We start from the raw sequence: 25025 nt of genomic DNA on the forward strand, positions 1-25025 counted from the left end.
GAATGAATAAAAGATAAACCCACCTAGCAATAAGCAGTGGAATACTTAAATCACCAAACCACAGGATACAACATTTTTTCCTATGTGGCTAATTTGTAATAGATACCTGGGTTTCCTAGGCTAATTATCACTTTTCTTACCAAGCAAAACCAGTTAAAATGTGTAATTCTCTTAGTAAAGCATAAGCCTGCTTTGAAATACCTCCATACCATTAGGAATCATTTAAGCCAAAGATTCAGTGTATATTTATGCCTCTGACATAAACTAAGGTACAATTAGAGACATTAAGTTATACAGAGTAGTTTTTATACTTAAGACCATTTGTCCACACCAAGTTATATGACACCCTCTACATGGAATTGGTAGTTTCACTCACGTGGTCACATTTACTGAGTGCCAACGATGCCAGGCACTGTGGTTCTACTATTCAAGAACTTAGTTTTAAGAAGACATAAACACATAAATTATGCATTTAAAACATTTAGCATGGTGCCTTGAAAGAAGATAATAAATGTGAGCTAATATTAAATAATTTCATTACAATGATACACCTCTACTGACACACTTATCACAAAGAGCCTGCAGAAGGAAGCAGAGAGGTTAACAGAATAAGGACTAAAAAATAGAAATTACGTATAATGACTTGAGGGGAAGCGGATTCATTAGAATAATGAAGAAGTCAGACTAGGAAATGCAAAAGTAGAGGCAGGGAAAGAAAAAACTTTTGAGAACCTGGAAGATAAAAAAAGAAATATACGAGTACTGTGATGGATAAACAGGTTCAAAGGAAGAATTTTTGGTAAGGTAGGAGAGACCTGTAGACTGAAGAAGAATTAGTAGTAAGAGAGATTGAAAATCCAAGAGACAGATGAGTTCACAGCAGGATTAAGGTCCTAAATGCTCTTGTAAATCTGTTCGCTTATGTGTCTCAATAGATTGCACATTCCTTAAACACAGGGATTTTTTTCCTCTCTGCATCTCTGTACCAGAGGCTTCTATAAACTCAGTATTCAAATATTTGGTGCTTGAACTAAAGGCAAAAGTAGACCGAAAACAACAATAACAACAACAACAACAAACACACATACATACAGAAGGAGGAATTTTTCAAAAGAAGGGGCAGTGCAAGATAAAGGAAAGTGGAAATAAAGAATTTTTCAATCCAGAAGGAGAGAAACAAAAATTTATACTGGATATTTTCAAAATTTCCAATACAATGGAAGACGAAGTTACCTCATGAGAAATAAGGCATGCAGATAAGTTTAGGAGCATCACCCCTGTGAGGACATCAATTAGAGATTAAGATAAGAATTACAAATTAACAGAATATTGCAGATAGAACTAGAAAACATGAATCTATATTAATACTAATCTGTCTAGGACTTACTTTAGCAACATTCAGCAGATTAGAAACAAACATAATGGAAAGAGAACTGGGTTTACTCAGTTTGGGAGTTGGCAAGACAGGAGCAATAAAAGAAGTCTAGGAGCAAGAACTACAATTCAGTCAGAATTTATAAGATGCAAAAAAAAGAGAGAAAATAAAAAATCCTTAATCAAGAGATAATACAAGTAAAGAAACCAAAATCCTTGTATGTTGCTGGTGGGAATGTAAAATGGTATAAGTGCTGTGGAAAACAGTTTGGCAGCTCCTTAAAAGTTAAATATACTACTACCACATAAGCTGGATATTCCCCGTCTAAGTATATACCCAAAAGAATTTAAAACAGGGACTCATGCAAACACTTGTATGCCAATATTCATAATAGCACCATTCACAATAGCCAAAAGGTAGAAACAACCCAAGTGTCCACCAGCAGATGAATGATAAATAAAATGTGGTTTAGCCATACAATGGAATATTATTCAGTGTGTATTAGTCCGCCAAAGAGATGCCAATCAAAGTATCAGAAACTTGTTGGCTTTAATAAAGAGTATTTATTTGGGGTAAAGCTTATAGTCCCAAGACTGGAAAGTCCAACTCAAGGTGCCATAAAAGGTACTTTTCTCACCAAAGTTAGCTGGCACATGTTGAAGCAAGATGGCAAGCAATCTCTGGCAACTTTCAGCCTTCCCCTCTGGCTTCATCTTCCTCTTGAGGCTCTGTGGGCCCAGCTTCTTCCTGATCTCAGCTGTCAGCAGGCACAGGGCTTGTCTCTTAGGGTTTCCTATATCAGTCTCGACTCTCTTCCCAAGGTCAGATGTAAATTTTCAGGTAAATGGTCCATCACTCTCAAGGCTTTAGCTGTTTGAACTTCTTTCTGTCACATGGTAGGATCAAAAAATGACAGTGCTCTCTCTCCTGTGTGTATTCTTGAGTGAGTGTCCATTTATATCAGACCCAGTAAGGGGATGGGGACTCAACCTGAGTCACCCCTACGGATGCAGTCAAGTCAAAAAAGCCCTAACTCAATCTTGGTAGGTAATTCAATCAAATAAACCTCAGCTGAATTTAAGGCAATCAAAGGGTATTACACCCAGAGGAAGAGATGAGTTTATAAGCAATCTTTTTTTTTTGATTCACAAAATAATCTCAAACTGCCACACAGTGGTAAAAAGTAATGAAGTTCTCATACATGCTACAATATGGATAAAACTTAAAAATGCTAACTGAAAGAAGCCATACACGAAAGGACAAATATTACTGGATTCCACTTATAATCGGCAAATTCTAAGAATAAATACCTAGAATAAGCAAATTCATAAAGACAAAAAATAGATTAAAGGTAACCAGGGGGCAGGGGGAATAGGAAGTTACTATTTAATGGGTACAGAATTTGTTTAGGCTGATGAAAAGTTTTGGTAATGTGTAGTGATGATGGTGGCACAACAGAGTGAATATAATTAATATCACTGAATTATACACTTAAAAATATAAAAATGGCAAATTTTATGTTCTATATATTACCATAATAAATTTTTTTTTAAAAAAAGAGAACGATAATAAACAGAATCAGACTTACAGATGACCCAGATACTGATTCAATCATACAATAGATTTTGAATCCAAGGCTTTAGAATGAAAGCACTTACCATCCACACAGATTACTTATCAGTTTCAAAATATTTTTTTTCATTTCCTTTTCAGGCACCTCTTTCCTTGTATCTTCAAGGCTGGTGTCCTGAAAGGCTTTCTCCTAGGACCTCTGCTCTTCTCACTCTACACTCTCTCCTTAGAAGAGTCAATCATCTACTGCCAAGGTCTTATTTCTAGGCCAAACATCTCTCACTGCTCAACTGTAGACCCATATATGCCATTACATTCTGGATGCAATCACCTGTATCCTTCACATATATCTCAAAAACTCCACATGTCTAAAACTGAATTTATAATCTCTACTTCCAAACATGCTAGTCCCTCCAGTGCTCACTCTATCAATTAATGGCACCACCAGTTCCTCAAATCAGAAAACTAAGGTTAGTCCCAAGTCTTAGCTAAAACTGTACTTCTCTTTAGGAAGGCCTCCTTCAATCCCTTGACTAACTTAGGTTTTACTGCTATAAACCTCTGCAGCAATCTATTCTTCCTGCCATTAAACTCATCACTCATTATTCTAATTACCTGTCCATCATCTGTGAATAAAACTCCAGAAAGTTAGTGTATTAGTCAGCCAAAGGGGTGCTGATGCAAAATACCAGAAACCTGTTGGCTTTTAAAAAGGGTATTTATTTGGGGTAGAAGCTTACAGTCACAAGGCCCCAAAAAGTCCAACTTAAGGTACCATAAGAGGTACTTTCTCACCCAGTCTGTTGCCACATGCTGATGCAAGATGGCAGATGATGTCTGCGAGAGCTCAGCCTTCCTTCTTCCTTCTTAAGGCTCTGTGTTTCCAACTTCTTATCACAGCTGTAAGCTAGCATAAGGCTCGTCTCTCTTCCTGGGGCTCATTTCATTCTGGGCTCAGCTGCTCTGTTCTCTTCACAAGGTAGATGTAGACTAGCAGTCTTCAATATTCCCAGGGCCACAGGATCTCTCTTCCTCTGTATCTGCTTCTCTGCGCATTTATTCCTGTGTCAGTGTCTGCCCACCAAGGGGGCAGGGATGTAATGTCCTACTGACATGGCTGAATCAATACAATCTAATATGTCCAGAGGAGCAGACCAGTTTACAAACATAATCCAATATCTATTTTTGGAATTCATAAATATCAAACTGCCACAGGAAGGGATTGTTATCTATCTTGTTCCTGCTATATTCTCAGTGTCTAGAAAAGTACCTATCACAAGCCCGCTTCCAGAAACATTTTACTTTTGGGGGATGACAAAGTGGTGTTTAATATGAAAAAAATCACTATACAGATTTATCATTAACAAGAAAAGATATAATGTGAAAAGATATGATTCTTATGAACCATTTTCTTACCTACATGTTTGAACTATGAATTAATCAGATAACTTGATTTTTATTGGCCCAACAGTAAGGAATTTTTCATCTTTATCTGTTCCTCTCTAAATATACTACTTCCATAAAAAAATACTCTGGGGGAGCAGATGTAGGTCAAGTGGTTGATCGCCTGCTTCCCATGTACAAGGTCCCGGTTTCAATCCCTGGTACCTCCTAAAACCAACCAACCAACCAAACAAAAACTCTGGGAAACAATTTCTCAACATCATTTAGAACTCAAAAATAATTATTAATTTACCATAGGTGTGCAGAACATGCCTAATGAGAATAAAATATAAAAGTACCAAATGTGTATCACTGGACAGATTTGGAGATTTCTAATCATGTTAAACTATCTTTTTTTTTTTTTTTTAATGAACAATCCTTCCCTTCTAGTAACCAGTCAAAAATATTCTTTGTCAAAGCCAAGTTTTCAAATGGAAAAACTATCAAATAATTATTCTGAAAATATCTAGTACAAACATGAGATAGGTTTATAAGGAATACAAATCAATTAGCAGTAAATCACCTCTGTATCCCCTTTACAGGACAAAACATATATTGCTTTGCACATAACTTGGACTGTAAAAGGTTTGTTCAATCATCTCTTTTTAGGTTGTCTTTTTTTTTAAAGATAAAAGATAAAAACTTATTGTTCATAAATAATCAGCTAATCTAAATTGGTTGTTTCTCAAAAAAGAAGAGCCAAAATAATAATGTTTTGTTTCCATATTCTTTATTTTGAGCAGATTGCTTAGCAAATTCATTTGCTTAATAAATATCTATTAAGAATCTACTGGGAAACGGACTTTGGCCCAGTGGTTAGGGCATCCGTCTACCACATGGGAGGTCCGCGGTTCAAGCCCCGGGCCTCCTTGACCCGTGTGGAGCTGGCCCATGCGCAGTGCTGATGCGCGCAAGGAGTGCCCTGCCACGCAAGGGTGTCCCCCGCGTGAGGGAGCCCCACGCGCAAGGAGTGCGCCCGTGAGGAAAGCCGCCCAGCGTGAAAAGAAAGAGCAGCCTGCCCAGGAATGGCGCCGCCCACACTTCCCGTGCTGCTGACGACAACAGAAGCGGACAAAGAAACAAGACGCAGCAAATAGACACCAAGAACAGACAACCAGGGGAGGGGGGGGGGAGTTAAATAAATAAATAAATCTTAAAAAAAAAAAAATCTACTAAAGGCCACTAAGAACAAGGTATTATGGATCTTTCCAAAGATAATAGCTTTCATAAACCTAAACAGTTTTTAAATCCAAAAGTACTCACTTACAGAAACTAGTTTAAATGGGGGGAAAAATATCTATTAAAGTATTTCTTTAATGTACTTTTTATAAAATTTTTTCTCTTATTTCCCCTTCTTTGGCATCATTTTATTCATTTTTCTATAATTTGGTAACATACTCATTTTAAATATTCCCAAGTATGTAATTAGTAATTGTTTTCAACAAACTGCAAATCAAGAACAAAACAATGTTTGATAAATATGGTACCTGACAGAGGATGTTCTTGGTCCATGATCTCTGGAATCCATTACCCAACCAACATGACACTCTACAGGGGGATTTGTACTATGCTGAGTTTTTCTCTTTCTTGGACTCTTAAAAAAAAGAAGTTAAACATTGCAATTACTTTCAGTAGTGTGAACTTCACAAGTAAATTAAAACCCTCTGACTGTAAACCAACTAAAACATTTTCATACTGTGGATGACACATTGTGAAATCATATGAAGTCACAAACTTAAACATCTTACATACAGGTTACAAAACTAACAAACCACTAGGTTTGTAATACAAGGATTAAAGAAAATGCAACTTAGTTTGATTCTTCATTACACCCTCTGATCTTCTCAAATTACAATACCTAATCTTTGTAAGGAAGTTATTTTTTACCCAAGAAAACATCATTATGATAAAATACCATTTTAAATTAATTTTTACAATCTGAAATATACATATTTTTAAGTGATAAAACTGGAAAAGTCCCATTCTGAAATGTTAAAATGAAGGCTTTGTGTTACTGGTTGTTTTGTGTACCTTTACATCAATGGCTTTTGGTTCTTTAATGACAGGATAAAATCTTGGTGTTTTGTTAGGATCTTGTAACCTGGGGGTTCGAGGTGTTTTGGGTGTCTTTGAAGGATGAATTCTAGGAGACTCTGGAACTGCTGTGGGCAATGAACGTGCCATTGTTGCTGAAGGTATTTCTGAAACTTCAAATAATTTTTGAACCAATTCATCAGTCAAATCTGCAATATAAAAAGCTGTAATTATTACTGAGGTGCTATTTTACTTTGAGAACAAAGATAATTCTGAAATTCTCTAAGCTCAAAAGATTTTTTGTTAGAAATATTTTAAGTATATAATAAAGAATAAAAAATAACAAACACATTTTTACCCTCACCTAGCTTTACTAAATTTTAATTTTGTTATTTTTTTACTGTTTCTTTTAAGGAATGATAAGCTGAAGCCCACTGTGTATCCTATATAATAACCATTTTTTTTTACCACTTTCCCTCCTCAGAGAGATAGGCATTTTTAATCTATTACTACATACATGTAATAATATTTTGCATAATTTTTAAATTTTATAGAAATTCATTCTTTTTTCAGTCAATAATTTGTGACTTCTATTCATATTCCATTTCCGTAGTTTCAGTACATTTTCAACGCTGAACAGTATGCTGCTATATAAACATATCAAAATTTATTTATCCATTCTGCAGATGAACATTTCCAGAATTTTGCATAATCAACAATGCTCCATTGAACTTTGTTAAACATGTCTCATTGTGCAGATGTGTGTTTCTCTAGGGTTTAAATCTGAGTGAAAGTGCTGAGTCAATGATACATTCATCTTCTGACTTACTGAATAGTGAATGCCAAACTGCTTCAATAGTGATTTCACTAACTTATACTCCCACCAGCAGCATTCAAGAGCTTCAACTATATCACCACGAAGTGCAGGCTGTGTTTTTGTTCAGACTTTTAAGTACTTTTTTAGCTCATGTGATTTAAATGGTATTGTATTTCCTTAGTTACTAGTGAAGTTGACTGTAATTTCATATGCGTAGCAATTATTAGGATTTCCTCTTACATGTGCTTGCCATTAATATCCTTTGACTGTTTTTCTATTAAGTTGTTTTATTTATTCATTTGTTCATGAAAATCTTATGGTAAATATTAAAATAAGCCAGCAAATAAACCAAGTAAAAAAAAACCAAAAAAACAAACAAAACACACAACAGGTTCTATTTCTATATGGTTTGTCTTCAGACTTATTAACTTCTTTTGATTCATTCAAGAAATATTACTGAGTGCCTACTATATGTCAAGCACTATTCAAGTCTGTAAAGTCAAAAGTGAACTTAAGTGGGGTGATGGGAAAGTTCTGGTAATGGATGGTGGTGAAGGTAGCACAACATTGTGAATGTGATTAATGCCACTGAATGGTATGCTTGGGAGTGGTTGAGATGGGGAAGTTTATGTTGTACATATGTTTCCACAATTGGGGAAAAAAAAAAAAGGCAACTAAAGATAAAATTACAATTGAATAAAATACATTAATCCTGGATGGGATCTAGCAAGGGAGGAGAAAAGGTCCACAAGGACATTATTGGAACATATGAAAAACCTGAAACATAGACTGTAAGTTTTATATCAATGTTAAATTGTTTGAATTTGATAACTGTACTTACAGCGGTTACATAAGTGAATATCTTTGTTTTCAGGAAATGTACCTGGAAGTATTAAGTGTTCAAGGAGCATACAGCCTACTCACAAATGTTTAGACAGTGAGATAGGAAGGAAGGGAGGAAAGGAAGGATGGAGAGAAGGAAGAAAGGGAGGGAGGGAGGGAGGAAGGAAGATAGGCGGGTTGACAGTTGATTTAGAATGATATAGCAAATGCAGCAAAATGTTAAAAGTTGGTGGATCTGGGTTTCTGAGTGGGGGATATATTGGAGAGTTATTTGGGGGTTTTGCATTATTTTTCAACTATCCTCCTCTAAGTTTGAAATTATTTAAAAACAAAAAGTGTTTTTTAAAAAGTGAACTTACCCACTCTATTAATTAATCTCCTTGCCTTGCCATCTCCCCCCTTAATCCATTTTCCTTGCTGTTGCTGGAATCATTATTCTGAAGAACAAATTTCATTTCATATTTCTACTTAAAATTGTTTAGTTGTCCCCCTTTGCCCCTAGAAGAAGTCTAGGTTCGTTATCATTGCCTATAAGACTTCCCTGACTTTGCCTCATCTACTGTCATTCCCCAATTCAATCTTGATGCTCCAAATAAAACCAAACTATCTCTTGTTCTTGTTTCATGACTTCTACCTTTTTATATGCTTTTCCTTTGTATGAAACTTCCCTTATGTCTCATCTGTTGTATAAGCAGTTGAACTTATATCCTTACTTTAATACCCAGCACAGATGTTACCTTCCCTGGGCAAGTGAAGCATTTCTTAAATAACTCCTGCCAACAGAGTTAATTCTTTTTTGTGCCACCTCCTCTATTTGCTTCATTTACTTATTAAATTAGAATTTAATTATTACCTTATATAACACACCATTAAATGCCAAGATCAAATCCCATTGCTTCCTTGAGAGCAAAGGTCTACAATCTAATTTATCAGTGCGTAGCATAGAGTCTAGGAGAAAGTATATTTCCATCAAATGAATACTAAAAATGTTTGAATTGTATTAATGCTGCTTTTTTCCTTATACCAAAAATAAACAGAATTTTAAGGATAAAAATATGGGCTTATACTGAAAAATGTTAAATTCTGTGGTGTGCAAAAGAAATATTCAAAGACCTAGGAGTTATAACAACCAAGAAACAATAAACTCTCCTAGCACGCAGGTAGGCTCTAAATTCCATTTCCCACTAATCAGGTCTCCTCCAAGGAATGAAGTGTGGAACAGAAAATGTATGAAATGAGTGTAGGAAATCTTGAGCTGGAAATCAATGAAGTAATATGAATGAATGACTGAATGAATATAGCATTAGGGCATAAGGACACAGGAGCAAACTTAAGGATTCCACCAGTCAAAACTGAAGCAATATGAACACTAAAAGCAATGACTGAAATGGATTAAACACATCAAATAATTAAGACTTAATGACTTTATAATACTAAAAACAAAACACAACAAAAGACCTCAATCACATTTGGAGGTTGTTAGGGCATCAATTCATTATTCTGAAAATTGATAAATTAACTAAAAAGAAATTTCAGGGTAACCAAAGAGTTGATGAAAGATCTTCATAAAGAATACTAGGTAAGAAATACAAAAAATATTTTGCAACCCTATTGAAATAAGGTTCATGGGGAGATTCATCAATGGCTTCTAAATCCATCTGGTAAGAAGTTGGGAAGGGAAATTTTATAATGAATGGGTCAGGCTGACATCTGAATCCATGAACAATCAAAACCAGTAAAAGTGAGACTGAAAGACATCATGTGATACAATAAGAAGTACTTACCACCACCTGAGAAATATTCTTGCCTCAAGGAAAAAAAAAGACCCTGAGTATAACCAATCCTTTTTATCCAAACTAGCTCATAAGAAACACAGGGAATAAAGGGACATGTTTACAATCAGGTAAATCCAGAACATAAGAAATGCTAAGGCAAATTAAACATTTTCTTCAACAGATGACTGGCAAGTAGAAAAACAGGGAAAGAAGAATAATTACAGACTAAGAGAGACTTGATGGTCTTATCAATCAAATGCAATGTCTGGACCTCATTTTAGTCCTAATTCAAAAACTAATTTGAAAACGTTATGAACAGACTACCATGTAAACTGGGGAATAGATGACATTAAGAAATTGTTGTTAATTTTATTATGTAAAATAATGGCATTGTGGATGTTTACACATACACATATTTTTGTAAGTCTTTACCAGCTTGGAATATATAATGAACTATTTACAGAGGAAATGTTAAAATATTTGAGAATCAATACAAAATACCATAGAGATGGGGAGATGAGGTACAGGTAAAAAAGAATGTAAAACTATGAACTGCTGATGCTACAAGAGATGGGTGTATGGTGAATTTTTTTTTTTTAAGATTTATTTATTTATTTCTCTCCCCTTAGCCCTCACATCCCACCCCAGTTGTCTGTTCTCTGTGTCTATTTGCTGCGTCTTCTTCTTTGTCTGCTTCTGTTGTTGTCAGCTGCGTCTTCTTCTTTGTCCACTTCTGTTGTTGTCAGTGGCACGGGAATCTGTGTTTCTTTTTGTTGGTCATCTTGTTGTGTCAACTCTCCATGTGGGCGGCACCATTCTTAGGCAGGCTGCACTTTCTTTCACGCTGGGCAGCTCTCCTTATGGGGTACACTCATTGCGCATGGGGCTCCCCTACACAGGGGACACCCCTGCATGGCACAGCACTCCTTGCGCACATCAGCACTGCACATGGGCCAGCTCCACACGGATCAAGGAGGCCTAGGGTTTGAACCGCGGACCTCCCATGTGGTAGACGGATGCTCTAACCACTGGGCCAAGTCCACTTCCCATGTATATGGTGATTTATTAAACAATTCTCTTTAGTTTTTATTTGAAGACTTCCACTTAAAAAGTTGTATTTTACTTCAGTTTTATTTTTATTTTATTCCAGGTTTATTTCAGTGTGAACTTTATCCATAAAAAAGATCTTGAGAAGACTAAGATCAATAGAGAACTTTGGTTATCTCAAAAGAAAAACTTTACAAAATTATTATAGCATACAATATACCAATTTACAATATCTTGAAATAAAACTATAAAAAATAGCTAATACAATGTAATTATTAAAAATTTACAGTACTTATAAAATACTGTTAGAAATAAAAATAATTAGGGAACTAGAATATGTTAAAGTTCATTGATTTTTATCAACCACAAGCCTGGGATGATATATCTTTTAGATAGTAAAATTTTTTTTTACAAAATCACAGACCATCTCTTGTACATGAAAGTTTATCATAGCATTATTCAAAATGGCCCAGACTGGAAACAATCCAAATCTCTATCAAGTGCTGAATGGATAAACAAAAGGTGGTATAATTATATTACGGAATACCATGAAGCAATAAAAAGGAGGAAAGGACTGAAAAATCCAACAACATGGATTGGCTTTTTATAGTAAGTGAAAGCCAGACACATGACTATATATCACAAGATTCCATTTATATGAAATTTCTAGAAATACAAAATCATAAAGACAGAAAACAGATCAGTGATTGCCTAAAGCTGAAGGTGGGAGATGGGAATGACTGCAAGTGGGCATCAGGGAACTTTTTAGGACGACAGACTGTTCTAAAATTGGATTGTGGTACTGGTACACAACTATACAAATTATTAAAACTCATAAAACTGTACATTTAAGGAGAGTGAATTTCATGGTATGCAAATTTTAACTCAATAAGCTGTTAAGCTGGGGGAAAAAAAGGCCATCTGCTGTTCAGGGCACCACAACTGTGACTGCCGACAAGGAGTTTCTGCTAAAAGCTTATCTGAGAACACAAATATTTCAGAAGAATGATTTAAGACAGTAATTTTCAAAGTGTGGTTCAAGGACCAGGAGTAACAGCATCACCTGAGAACTTGTTAGAAATGAACATTTTCAGTTGCCACCTCAACTTAGTGAATCAGAAACTGTGGGTATGGAGTCCATTAACTTGTTTTAATAAGCTCTCCAGGTGATTCTAATACTTCCTAAAATTTAAGAACCACTGGGCTAAGGGGTGCACTAACTATTCTACTACTTGAAATTTCACAAATTTTATCTCTACCAAGTGAAATCACTGCACAGCTTCATATCTGGAACATATGAACTTTGCCCAGAGTCCTGTGCCTTTAGACAGTAATTACCTTTATAAAAATAGAATTGAACATTATGCTTTTGGTGTTCACTAAAGGATAATTTTAGAAAATATCACATGAGGACTGGCACTTTAGCTTTTATAAATAATAATGCAACCAAAGCTTGGATGGACAAGCTTTTATATAAAAGCCAAATAGTAAATATTTTTGGCTTTTCAGGTCATAAAGTCTCTAATTAAACTACTTAACCCTGCCTTTCTAGCATGAAAACAGTCAGACAAAATGGAATAAAAGGCCATGAGCAGAAAGGCTCACAGCAAGTCAGTTTTGGCCTACTGGTCATATGTTGCTGACCACTGACAGAGCAGTCAGACAGAAGTGGATCCAAATACAGGATGCACACTTTAAGAAAAAGTTATATGACTATATTTAATGTTTTCAGGGTGGAGGAAAGCATAAACACATTAAAAAGAACCCAAACAAACTGCAGAAGACAGAACAACTGAAATTGATGAGGCAGAACAACGGAGAGAGAAAAGAATAGAAAAAAACTGAGCAGGTGTTCAAAGACACGAAGCACAATATACCTGTTACAGGAGTTCCAGAAGGAGAAGAGAGGGGAAGGGGGATAGAAAGAGTATTTGAAGAAATAATGGCTGAAAATTTCCCAACTCTCATGAAAGACATCATTTTACATGCCCAATCAGAACACCATAACCCAATCAGAACAAATCTGAAAAGAACTACTTCAAGAAAAAAGCCTACTCAGAATGCCAAATGTCAAAGATAAAGAGAAAATTCTGAAAGCAACAAAGGGAAAGGCAAATGATAACATACAAGGGACACTGAGTAAGACTTCGGGCAGATTTCTCATAAGAAAGCATGGAAGTGAGGAGACAGTGGTATGACACAACTAGGATACTGAAAAATGAAAATTGCCAACTGAGAATTCTTTTGTCCTTCAAATATGAAGGTGAGTTTAAAATATTCACAAATAAATAAAAACTAAGAGAGTCTGCCAAGAAGAATTTGACTTTCCAGGGAGAATTAAAGGGAGCCTTAAAGTCTGAAAGAAAAAGACAGGAGACAAAGGCATGGAGGAGAGTATAGAAGGCAAGACTAGAAGAAAGGATAACCAAAAGAGTAAAAAACAAACAAACAAAAAACAGATATAACATATGAATGCCAAAGAATAAAACAGTGGAAGTAAATAATGCATTTTCAGTAATATTGAGTGTGAGTGGATTAAACACCCCATCAAAAGATATACACTGATAGATTGGATAAAAAAACATGAGCCATCCATATGCTGCCTACAAAAGACTCACCTTTAACCCAGGGATACGAATTGGCTGAAAGTGAAAGGTTGGAAAAAAATACTCCAAGCAAACAGTAACCATATAAGGGCAGGAATATCTATACTAACATTGGACAAAACAGACTTAAAATGCAGAAGTTATAGGAGATGCAAAAGGCCACTATATAGTAATAAACGGGAAATCTACCAGAAAGAAATAACAGTAGTAAATGTCTATGCACCAAACTAGAGTGCACCAAAATACATGAAACCGACGCTGGTAAAACTGAAGGGAATGGGAACAGGTGTAGCTCAGTGGTCTGAGCACCTGCTTCCCATGTACAAGGGCCCAGGTTCAATTCCCAGTACCTTCTAAAAAAACAAAAAACAAAAAACTGAGGGCAGAAATAGATATTTCTACAATAATAGTTGGAGAGTTCAACATACATTCACCTCACTAGATAGAACAACTAGACTAAGATCAACAATGAAACAGAGAATGTGAATGATCTGAAAAATGAGCTAGACCTAACAGACAAATACAGAATGCTACATCTCAAATAAGTGGGTTACACATTCTTCTCAAGTGATCATGATCTTTCTCCAGGAGAGACCGACCACATGTTGGATCACAAGGCATGTCCCAATAAATATAAAAAGATTGGAATTATGTTAATATAAAGCACTTTCTCATATCATAATGGAGAGAAACAAAAATCAATTTAACAAAAGATGTACTAGACCTATATTCAGAAAACCACAAAACAATGATAAAAGACATCAAAGAAGACTTAAACAAAAGCAAAGGCACTCTAAGTTCATGGACTGGAAGATGAATATTGTGAACTGTCAATCCTATCCAAAAGATTTATAGATTCAATGCAATACTAATCAAAATGTTCTAACAGTCTACTTTACAGACACAGAAGAAGCAACTACCAAATTTATTTGGAAGGGAAAGTTGACCGAATAGCCAAAAGCGTCCTAAGAAAAGAAGAGCAATGTAAGAGGACTTTCACTGCCTGGCCCTGAAACATTAAAAAGCTACAGTGGTCAAGACAGCAAGGTGTTGGCATAAAGACAGATATATTGATCAGTAAAATAAAATTGATAGTCCAGAAATAAACCCTTACCTCTATGGCCAACTGGTTTTTGGCAAACCTACCAAGTCCACCTTAACAAAAACAAGTCTCTTCAGTAAATGGTGCTGGGAGAACTGGATATCTATAACCAAAGAAAGAGGACACCTATATCACTCCCTAAAGCAAGGATCAGCTCAAAATGGATCAAAGACCTAAATATAAAAGCCAGGACCAAAGAACTACTAGAAGATAATATAGGGAACCAATTTCAAGATCTTGTGGTAGGTGGTGATTTCTTGGACCTTACACCCAAAGCACAAGCAACAAAAGAAAAAATAGATAAATGGGACCGCCTCAGAATTAAACACTTTTGTATCTCAAAGGACTTTGTCAAAAGGCTGAAAAGACAGCCTACTTAATGGGAGAAAATATTTGGAAACAACATGCCTGATAAGGGTTTAATGTCCATAATATATAAATAGAAACAATAAAAAGACAAACGACCTGATTTTAAAAATGGGCAAAAGTCTTAAATAGACATTTGTCCAAAGAAAGAATACAAATGGCAAAAAGCACATGAAAAAAGGTTCAACATCACTAATGATTAGGGAAATTCAAATAAAAACTACAATAAATTATCATTTTACACCTATCAGAACGGCCATTATTAAAAATACAGAGAACTATAAGCATTGAAGAGGAAATGGAGTGATAGGAACACATATTCACTGTTGGTGGGAATGTAGAATGGTATAGCCTTGTGGAGGACTGTTTAGCAGTTCCCAAAAAAGTTGAATAAAGATCTGCCACATGACCCTGCAATATCAGTACTAGATATATACCCAGGACCAAAAGCAGTGACACGAACAGACATCTGCACACTGTTATTGCGGCATTACTCATGATTGCCAAAAGCTGAAAACAAACCAGGTGTCCATCAAGCCATGAATGGATAAACAAACTGTGGTGTATTCACACAATGGAATATTATGTAGCTTAATAAGAAATGAAGGGAAGCAGACTTGGCCCAGTGGTTAGGGCGTCCGTCTATCACATGGGAGGTCCACGGTCCAAACATCGGGCCTCCTTGACCCGTGTGGGGCTGGCCCATGCGCAGTGCTGATGCACGCAAGGAGTGCCATGCCACACAGGGTTGTTCCCCGCATAGGGGAGTCCCACACGCAAGGAGTGCGCCCCGTAAGGAGAGCCGCCCAGCGGGAAAAAAAGTGCAGCCTGCCCAGGAATGGCGCCGCCCACACGGAGAGATGACACAGCAAGATGACGCAACAAAAAGAAACACAGGTTTCTTTTGTGTTTCTGTTGTGCTGCTGACAACAGAAGTGGACAAGAAGAAGATGCAGCAAAGAGACACAGAGAACAGACAACCTGGGTGGGGGGGGGGAGGGGAGAGAAATAAATAAATCTTTAAAAAATAAAAAATAAAAAAAGAAATGGAGTCATACAGCATACGATCACATGGATGAACCTGGAGGACATTATGTTGGTCCCTGAATGCTGGGGCAAAGGCGCCAACATCTTCATGCGCTGTGGTGACAGCCAGACTCTTGGCTCCACCCTTGTCACCAGCAGGGTGGCGACAGGACTTGAGGCTCTACCCTCATCAAGTATTAATGTGGTAGACAGACTAGTGGTTCTATTCTCATCAAGCGTAGGGGTAGCAACCAGACTCTCCTAAAAACTCCAGATATCTGAGTAAAGAGAGGTGGTAACACTCTCTTGACCCAAGAAGATGTCTTCAATCCAGACCTCAGCTTCCATGGTTCTGCCCTCCAAGTGATTTTTCCTTTATTATGTCCCTTTTCTGTCCCTTTAAGTTTTCACAGATCCCACAAAATATTTGTTGGTCTTGCATGTAGTATATAGGGATCCAAACCATCAGATAAAAGAACCTTCCACAAATCCTTTCTGGATAACTGTATTTCGATTCTGACTTGCACTGAAATGGTTGACATGTTCTCTCTTCTGTTAAACCTTCACATGGAGCACTGTTCTCAGGGGACTCACTTCCAAGTAGTTCAGAATTTTCCAGACCATTAATTTCTGATTTCTTTGTGCCTGTGTTCAGTTCTCAGCTTAACCCTTTCCTTTCACATTTCACTAAAAGCTGCAAGGAGAAACAGGGCAGCACTTCCCACATTTATTTTGGAAATCTCAGCAAAATACCCAAATTCATCATTTTCAAATTCTGCCTTCATCCAACATCAGGACACAATTTTCCATGTTCTCTGATACTTTAAAACAAGGGTCCCCTTTATCTCAGTTTGCAATGGCACATTCATCATTTCTAAGACCTCATCAGAAGTACCTTTAGCATTCATATTTCTATCAAGAGTCTCTTCAAAGCAATCTAGGCATTTTTCATCAAGTACCTCACAGTTCTTCCTTCCTCTACTCATATCTATCACTTTTCCCAAAGACCAGCTGCCAGCGATCCTGGACTCCTCTGTTACATGGCAAGGTACATGGTGTCTTCTTCTGGTCTCTCCCTTCTCTTCTGGGTTTCACTGTTTTCAGTTTCTTGCTTCCATGACTTTGTCTCTTACGGGTGCCAATGACTTCTGCTTCTTCCTTCCATGGCTTTCTCTCATTGTCTGAATTTCATTCTCTTATAAAGGACTCCAGAAAAAGGATTAAGACCCACCCCAGGCCACACCTTAACTGAAGTAACATTATCAAAAGGTTTTACTGACAGTAGGTTTATACCCACCTATTTAAAACATGATTTTCTTGGATACATATAGTTGAGACCACCACACTGGTTTTCAGGAAGAAAGCATCATCTTGATAATGCCCTCATTTGGACCTTTTCCTGGACTCTAAATGTAAGCTAATACATTCAAATTGTTTAAGCCAACCCATTTCATGATATTTGCTAGAGCAGCCTGAGAAACTAAAATAAGTACCATTTACTATAGCACCAAAACCATAAGCTACTTAGGTGTACATCTAACAAAATATACGCAATAACTACAAAATACTTATGAAAGAACAAAAAGTACATAAATGGAGAAGTATAGCATGGAAGATTAATATGTTAATTTTCCCCAAACTCATCTGTACATTATCACAATTCTAATAAAAACACTAGAGGGACTTTTGGTAGAAATCAATAAGCTATTTCTATAATTTATATAAAAAATTTATATGGACTATAATAGCCAAAACAATTATCTGTTATCAAGAGAGTGTGATAGTGATAAAAGGTAAACATAGAGATCAGCTGAACAAAATAGAGAGTCCAAAGATAGATCCATACATATTTGTTTAATTTTTTAAAACAAAGATAAAAAGGCAATTCAATGGAAAAAGAATAGATTTTTCAACAAATGATATTGGAATCACCACAATCATATCCATATTGATATCATATAACAAAAAAATAACTCAAAGTTGATTAGAGACCTGAATTTTGTAAAAAATTAAAACTATAAAATTATAATGCTTCTAATAGAAAACAGGAAAAATATCTCTGTTATTGTGTGTTAGGCAAATATTTCTTGGATAAACACCAAAAGCACAATCCATAAAAGAAAAACCTGGCATGCAGCATTTCATTAAAATTAAGAACTTCTGCACTTCAAAAACCACTCTTAAGAATAGGAAAAGATAAGCCACAGATTGAGAGAAAATGTGTTTAAATTACTTACCTAATAAAGGATTTACATCCAGGAAAAAAGAACTCTCAAAACTCAATAGTAAGGGAAGTGGATGTGGCTCAACCAGTTGGGCACCTGCCTACCACAGGGGAGATCCTGGGTTCAGGACCCGGGGCCTCCTAAAAAAGATGAGCAGAAGTTGCAACCAGCTACAACAAGAGAGATGCCACACCCACCCAAATAAGCTAGATGCTGCAAGCCAGCAGACGGTGCAGCCTGTGGGGAATAGATGTGGCTCAGGCTGTTGGGTACCCACGTTCCAGGTTCAGTTCCTGGTACCTCCTGGAGAAGACGAGCAGATACAGTGAGAGAAACGACAAGCAGACAGACAAGGTAACAATTGATGGTGGTGGGGAGTAGGATAAATAAATCTTTAAAAAAAAAAACACTCAGTAAGAAGAAAACAATCCAAAAAAGAAATGGCAAAGATGTGAGCAGACACTTCACCAAACACATAGTGATGGCAAATAAGTACATGAAAAGATACTCAACATCATCAGTCATTAGGAAAATGTAAATCAAAATCACAATGACGTACCACTGCACACCTGTAAGAAAGGCAAAAATTTTAATCACTAAAGGACAAATACTGCATGATCTCACTGATACGAACTAAAAATACTGAGCAGACTCACAGAGGTAGAGTCTGCAAAATAGGATACCAGGAGGCAGAAAGGAAATAGAGAATGGTAAGTTGATGCTCAATTTGAGAAGAATCTATGATAAGGTGGAGGGTGGTGGTTTGGCAGTGAATGGGGGAGATGTGGGTGCAGGAGTGTGAGTGGGGTTGATGGTGCTGGACTGTGAGTGTGAGCTGAGTTGGGAGATTTATAATTTCTCTATACATAATTCTTCTATCCCTTTTGTTTAAACCTACAATTAGCACTATAAGACTTAAATCTTCAGTCTGTTCACATACCAGTTGAGCCATAAATTTCAGCAGAATGGCACCCAACATCTACCCTCCAGTTCATTGGATTCGCTCAGGACAACTAACAAAATGATGATGGGCAACACCCAAAACATGTCCTCCTATCTGCCCCATAAGATCTAAGCCTCCTCACAATCTGAAGCAGAGAGGGCACCACCATCCCTAAACCCTCAACATTGAGAAATAACAAACATAAGGGGGGATTACAATCATAGGCCAGAGTAGATTTATTATTATTGTAGTAATGGGAGAACTTGTAACACTGATAGAAAGATAGTGGCTACCAGAGGTGTTATGGGGAAGGGGAGGAAAGAATAGGTGGAACTTAGGGCATTTTTAGGACATTGCAATTGTTCTGCATGATATTGCTATGATAGATACAGGCCATTATACATTGCCAGATTCTATAAAATTGTACAGTCAAAAGTGTAAACCATAATGTAAACTACAGACCTTGGTTAGTAGCAATGAATGTCTTAAATATTTACTCAAGTGAAATGAAACTTATAGTCATGTAAAAACCTCTAAGCAAATATTTAAAGTTTTATTCATAACCACCAAAAACTGGAAATAATCCATATGTTCTTCAAGTAATGAATGGATAAACAAACTATTCTACATCCATGCAATGCAATACTATTTACCAATAAAAAGAAAAAACAGCACACAAAAACAGAGATGAATCTCAAATGCATTATGCTAAATTAAGAAGCCATATTTAGAAGGCTACATTCTATGATTCCTTGTATGACATTCTAGAAAAGGCAAAACTATAAAGACAGAAAACAGATCGTCAAAAGATGTGCATGGGTTTGACAATAAAAAAGACATGGGAGAATTTTGGGAGGGTGATAGAATTGCTCTGTAACTTGATTAGGTGGTATATACATGACTGTATGCATTTCTAAAATTCCCAAACTGTACACAAAATTGTGTAAAATTAACTGAATGTTATTTATTAATTTTAAAAAAACAAAAAAAAGAATCTTTGTAGGGCAGTCCAGGGTAAAAAGAGGGAGACACGTTAGGAACGTTTTGTAATTAACCAACAGGAAAATGATAGTGGCTGTTATAAGCTGTATTGTACCCTCTCAAAAGATAGGTTGATGTCCTAACATCCAAAACCTCAGACTGTGACCTTATTTGAAAATAGGAGTGTTGCAGATATAATTAGTTAAGTTCCAATGAGGTTGTAATGGAGCAGGGTCCTTATTCCAATATGACTGGTATCTTTATAAGAAAAGAGACACAGAGAAAGACATACCAAGGAAAAGGCCATGTATAGGGGGAGGGAGAGACTGGAGTTATGCAGACATGGGACAATAAGGACTGCCAGCCATCACCAAATGCCAAGAGAAAAGTACGGAATAGCTTCTCCCCTAAAGGCTTCAGAGAGAACAATGCATTGCTGACATTGACATTTCAGATTTCTGGCCTCCAGAACAGTGAGAGAATAAATTTGTTGTTTTAAGCCACTCAATTTGTGGTACTTTGTTACAACATCACTAGGAAAGTAATACCAGAAGTGGAGATGCTGCTATTAATATAACAAATACCTAAAAATGTGGAAGTAGCTTTGGAATGAAGTAATGGATAGAGGTTGGAAGAGTTTTGAGGTATATGACAGAAAAAGTTTAGAGTACCTTGAAGAGAGTATTGGTAGAAATATGGATATTCCCACAGGAATGTGGATCAAGAACATGTCTAAATTGGGGTACCTAATTTAAGGGCACAAGGGGCAGAAAACAGACTGTAATAGGTTGAACTATGTCCCCCAATAATATCCAATCTGGAAATGTCTTCTACACTGAAAGTTAATCTATTCGACATTTCTTGTCACATAGAATTGATTTCTATCTTAATTTTGCTTTATCTCTGTTTTTATTTTTTCTGTTAATATTTTTAAAAACTGGATACTATAGCACAAAGATTAATGAACTTATATATACATAAAATAAAAACCCTAAACCAATTTTAGAGGCTAGTAAATCCATGTGTAGACCTTCCAGACGGAATTCTTTTTCTCAGGAATAAGTCACTACATTGAATTTTGGTATTAATAATTCCTCTTGTCCCTCTTAATGGTTTCTATTAGCTTTACATGTATCTGTTCACTTTATACTTTATATTATAGCATAACATAACTGCTTTTACAACTTTATTTCATTCAATATTTTTGAGATTTATTTTGTCACAGGTAGTTTCACCCCTTTCGTTTTCACTGTTATTTATTCTTTCTTTGTATTCTACTATAAAAGGGCTTTTTAAAAAAAGTTTTCATGTGCTTTTTCCCAATTATGAGCAATGCTGCTATAAATGTTCTTGCATCTATCACCTGGTAAACATTTGCAAGATTCTTTCTTGAAGTGAAACTGTCAGTTTGTAACATGGTATGTCATTGGGGTTTTAGTTGGCAAATCTCAGCCAAGGAATTAGGATAGTATCTCTTCGTATTTATCAGTCATTTGGTTTTTCTTCCTGTTAATATTTTGTTTACCAATTTTCCTACTGATATTTGTCTTTTTCATATCAATTTTTAATGTTGTGGAATTCTATATACTAATTCTTTGTTAATTTCATGCAATGCAAAATTCATCTCATTATTTGTGACTTCTACTCACTGTATGATGTACTGAAAAGCAGAAACTCTCAATTTTAATGTTCTTAAATTTTACAAAAAGCCTAGTAATTTGACTGACCATCCCAATGGGATAACCTGAAGGCACAGAGATATTTAAAAGAAAGTAACCTTACAGTATTCATAGTAATAATATTGCTATTCTAAAACTATTATAGCATAGGATAAGCAAGTAAACAATTCTACTAATGTGGTAACAAAGGTTTTTATTCATGTAAGTAAAATGTGATAAAATCAAAGAAGTAAAATTAAAACCATAATCCTAAATTTGAATAAAAAATATCAACCTCAACTCATAAGGTACTTTTACTTCAAAAAATTTTTTCTAGCTCTTTCAACTGAAAAGTTTAGAAACAGTGATCAACTCTTTATATTTTCTTATTTGCCAGCAGGCACAAACAATGTTAAGCTTTGTTAATACTTGAGTTGCTACTAAGTCCAGCTCCATTATCATGGAACAAAGCAATGAAAGGTAGATTTGGAGCTAAATATCAATACACTAATAATTGGCTCAATATCACTAAGAATAATAACAACAATAGAGTGAAACTATTCTATCTAATATGTTTGAGTTCATAATGATAATTTAAAAAGAAAAAAAAAAACTTCATTAGTAACCAATCTGGGATGCTAGGGAACCAGCTCATTACTTTGAAAACCAGTAAATAGAAGGAAAGAGGCACTTATTCCTCCTTTCTTATTAGAATTCCATCTCTGGATAACCAAATTGCCAATTAAAGAAGGTTTCTCTATGGAAATATTCTAGCTATAAACGGTAAAAATATAGTCATCACCATTCTGCAACCCCTAGTAAAATAAAATCTCCAAGTAATGATCATCACTGATTGCGAATACACAAAAACACAGACATCCAAGCATGTGCATCTTTGTAGAAGTATTCAATACTATATATGACATATTCTTGCAAAAATCTGAGGCTCAATCTGATTAAGTCTTTATATTGTAGAAAATTCATATAGAAATGTAGGGCTAAACAACAGGTTAAATGAAACCAAGGAGATGCAATCCGCAAAATGCAAAATGTGAGAAACTCTATAGGACAAACAACCCAGTTTCCTAAGCAAATAAATTACAAGATTTTTGCTTGTTTTTCTTTAATAGCACACACCTATAGACTAAGTGACATATCAACCTATTTCAATGTTTGACCCATTTGGATCCAGAATTGAAGAAACTAAAAAATAAAATAAAAAGCGATGAATAAGGAAATTACTGACTTGATATTTGTTATTAAGGAATTACTGCTGATGAAATACTGATTGGCAGTTCGCTTCAAAATAATTCAATGGAAAGTAGATGGGCTGAGTGGCGCTTAAATGAATCAAAATAGGCTGTAAGATGGTTGTCAAAGATAGGTAATAGGTACACAGTGTTTCATTATACAGTTCTATTTTTGTATATGTTTGAAATTTTCCAAAATAAAATCTGTGGGTTTTTAAAAAATCTGCCTTCAGGAAAGACTATAACAAAATCAGTCACATTTGCCTGAAAATGTCAGATCCAATTTATTAATCTCCCAAGTGTATTTACACTTTCACACAAAGCTAAAGCCTTACAACAAAAGAATGAGTGTAGAGGTTATTTTAAGGAATTGGGAAGTCAGTGAGAAGTTTTATCTTGAGAAGAGTAACATTTCCAGCAATCTCAAAATCATACCAGACATGTAAAAGATAATCAATTCTGCCTACTTCTAAAAATCAGTGATAAGGTGGAAGGGTGTAGTTGTGCAGTAGATGGGCATAACATTGGTGTGGTTATGCTATTGGGCAGGGCAGTGCTGGTCTGTGAGGAGGTAGGGTGGGGAGGGTCGGTTGGACTGTCCATGGAACTGAGGGAAGGGTTGGGGAGGGAGCAGGTAAACTATGGGCAGGGTTACTGGTTTAAGGTGTTGGTTGTGGAGGGCATGCAGGACAGGGTGCACCTGGGCAGGCTTTTAGAGAGTGTGTAGTGTTTATCTTATCAAAGTGTGTTGTATCACTGGGTGGAAACTCAATAATGAGTGGGAAGGTGATGGACTCCCATCCTGGGGAGTCCTGCGATAATCTCAAATAGAGGGGCAAGAGTCTTTAGAGAGCACAGGCAGTGTCTAACAGGTGAGGACAGGCCAGTATGTCAAGCCCTCAACGTTGTTGCAAATAACAAAGAAATCTTGTCCTTCAATGAGTTGATCTTGGTAGCTACCGGGTCCCTAGGGGAGGGGGATGGAGGAATAGAATAGATGGAACATGGGACGTTTTTGGGGCAATGGAAATGTTCTACATGATCTTGCAATGATGGATACAGATAATGTTAAACTTTACCAAAATCTATAAAAGTATACAGTCCAAAATGTAACCCATAATGTAAGTCATTGACCATAGCTAGCAGCAATGTTTCAACATTCACATTAATTGTAACAAATGTACCATCCATATGTAAAATATTAGTAATAGGGGAAAGGGAAAAAGAGGGATGTTGGGTATATGGGAATCACCTATATTCTGTATATGACTTTTCTGTAACCTAAAGCTTTTTTGAAGACAAAATGAAAAGAAAATACAACACTGGGGGAATAAATGGACAAAAATATTACTGTATATATAAGACAACAGACCTTACAGTGATGAAAGATAAAAATTTAAAAATATTTTTAATTATTTCAAACTTTAAAAAATTTTTTAATATTTTATTCATTGTTTTTAAAACTATCATTATTACATCATTTTCCTATGAATTGTACTTGGTTATTTTGTTGGCTTCAATTTTGAAGAAGTTTTGAATCACAGAAGGGTTACAGCTGTGGCAGGGGAGGATCACTGGTTCAGGGTGTGAGAGATGAGAGATGCATGGGAGAGGTTCACCTGGGGGCACACCTATAAGGTGTATGAATGTGTTCAAGTGTTCATGGAGCATTGTCACAGTTGGAGATTCACACAATTACCAAAAGAATATCGAATTCCCATCCTAGGGAGCTCTGTCACATTCTCCAATGGACAGCAAAGGGGCAGTGACTAGCGAAGGAGGATGGACCATCCATTGATGGCTGTACTTATGATAGTGATGGCTGTACTTACGAACCTTCACTATTGAAATTGAAACTTAGCCTAGTATTATAGGGTGCCTAAGTGTTACCTCCTGAAAGCCTCCTTGTTGCTCAAATGTGGCCTCTCTCTAAGCCGAACTCAGCATGTAAGTGCATTGTTT

The 25025-nt window shown here is 36.0% G+C and overlaps 1 protein-coding gene across 7 annotated transcripts in view; it reads right to left on the minus strand.

The window, feature by feature from the left end:
- Nucleotides 1-25025, minus strand: part of LARP1B (La ribonucleoprotein 1B) — a 168026-nt gene that overhangs the window by 30431 nt on the left and 112570 nt on the right. For all 7 annotated transcript variants that reach the window (XM_058292298.2, XM_058292104.2, XM_058292058.2 and 4 more), the window contains exons 13-14: nucleotides 6422-6633; nucleotides 5878-5984 (exon numbers count right to left, since the gene is read on the minus strand). In XM_058292298.2, coding sequence (XP_058148281.1) covers nucleotides 5878-5984; nucleotides 6422-6633 — 319 coding nt within the window. The remainder of the gene's footprint in view (nucleotides 1-5877; nucleotides 5985-6421; nucleotides 6634-25025) is intronic.

The sequence above is a fragment of the Dasypus novemcinctus genome, chromosome 1 (genome assembly GCF_030445035.2).
Source record: "Dasypus novemcinctus isolate mDasNov1 chromosome 1, mDasNov1.1.hap2, whole genome shotgun sequence".
Classification (NCBI taxonomy): domain Eukaryota; kingdom Metazoa; phylum Chordata; class Mammalia; order Cingulata; family Dasypodidae; genus Dasypus; species Dasypus novemcinctus.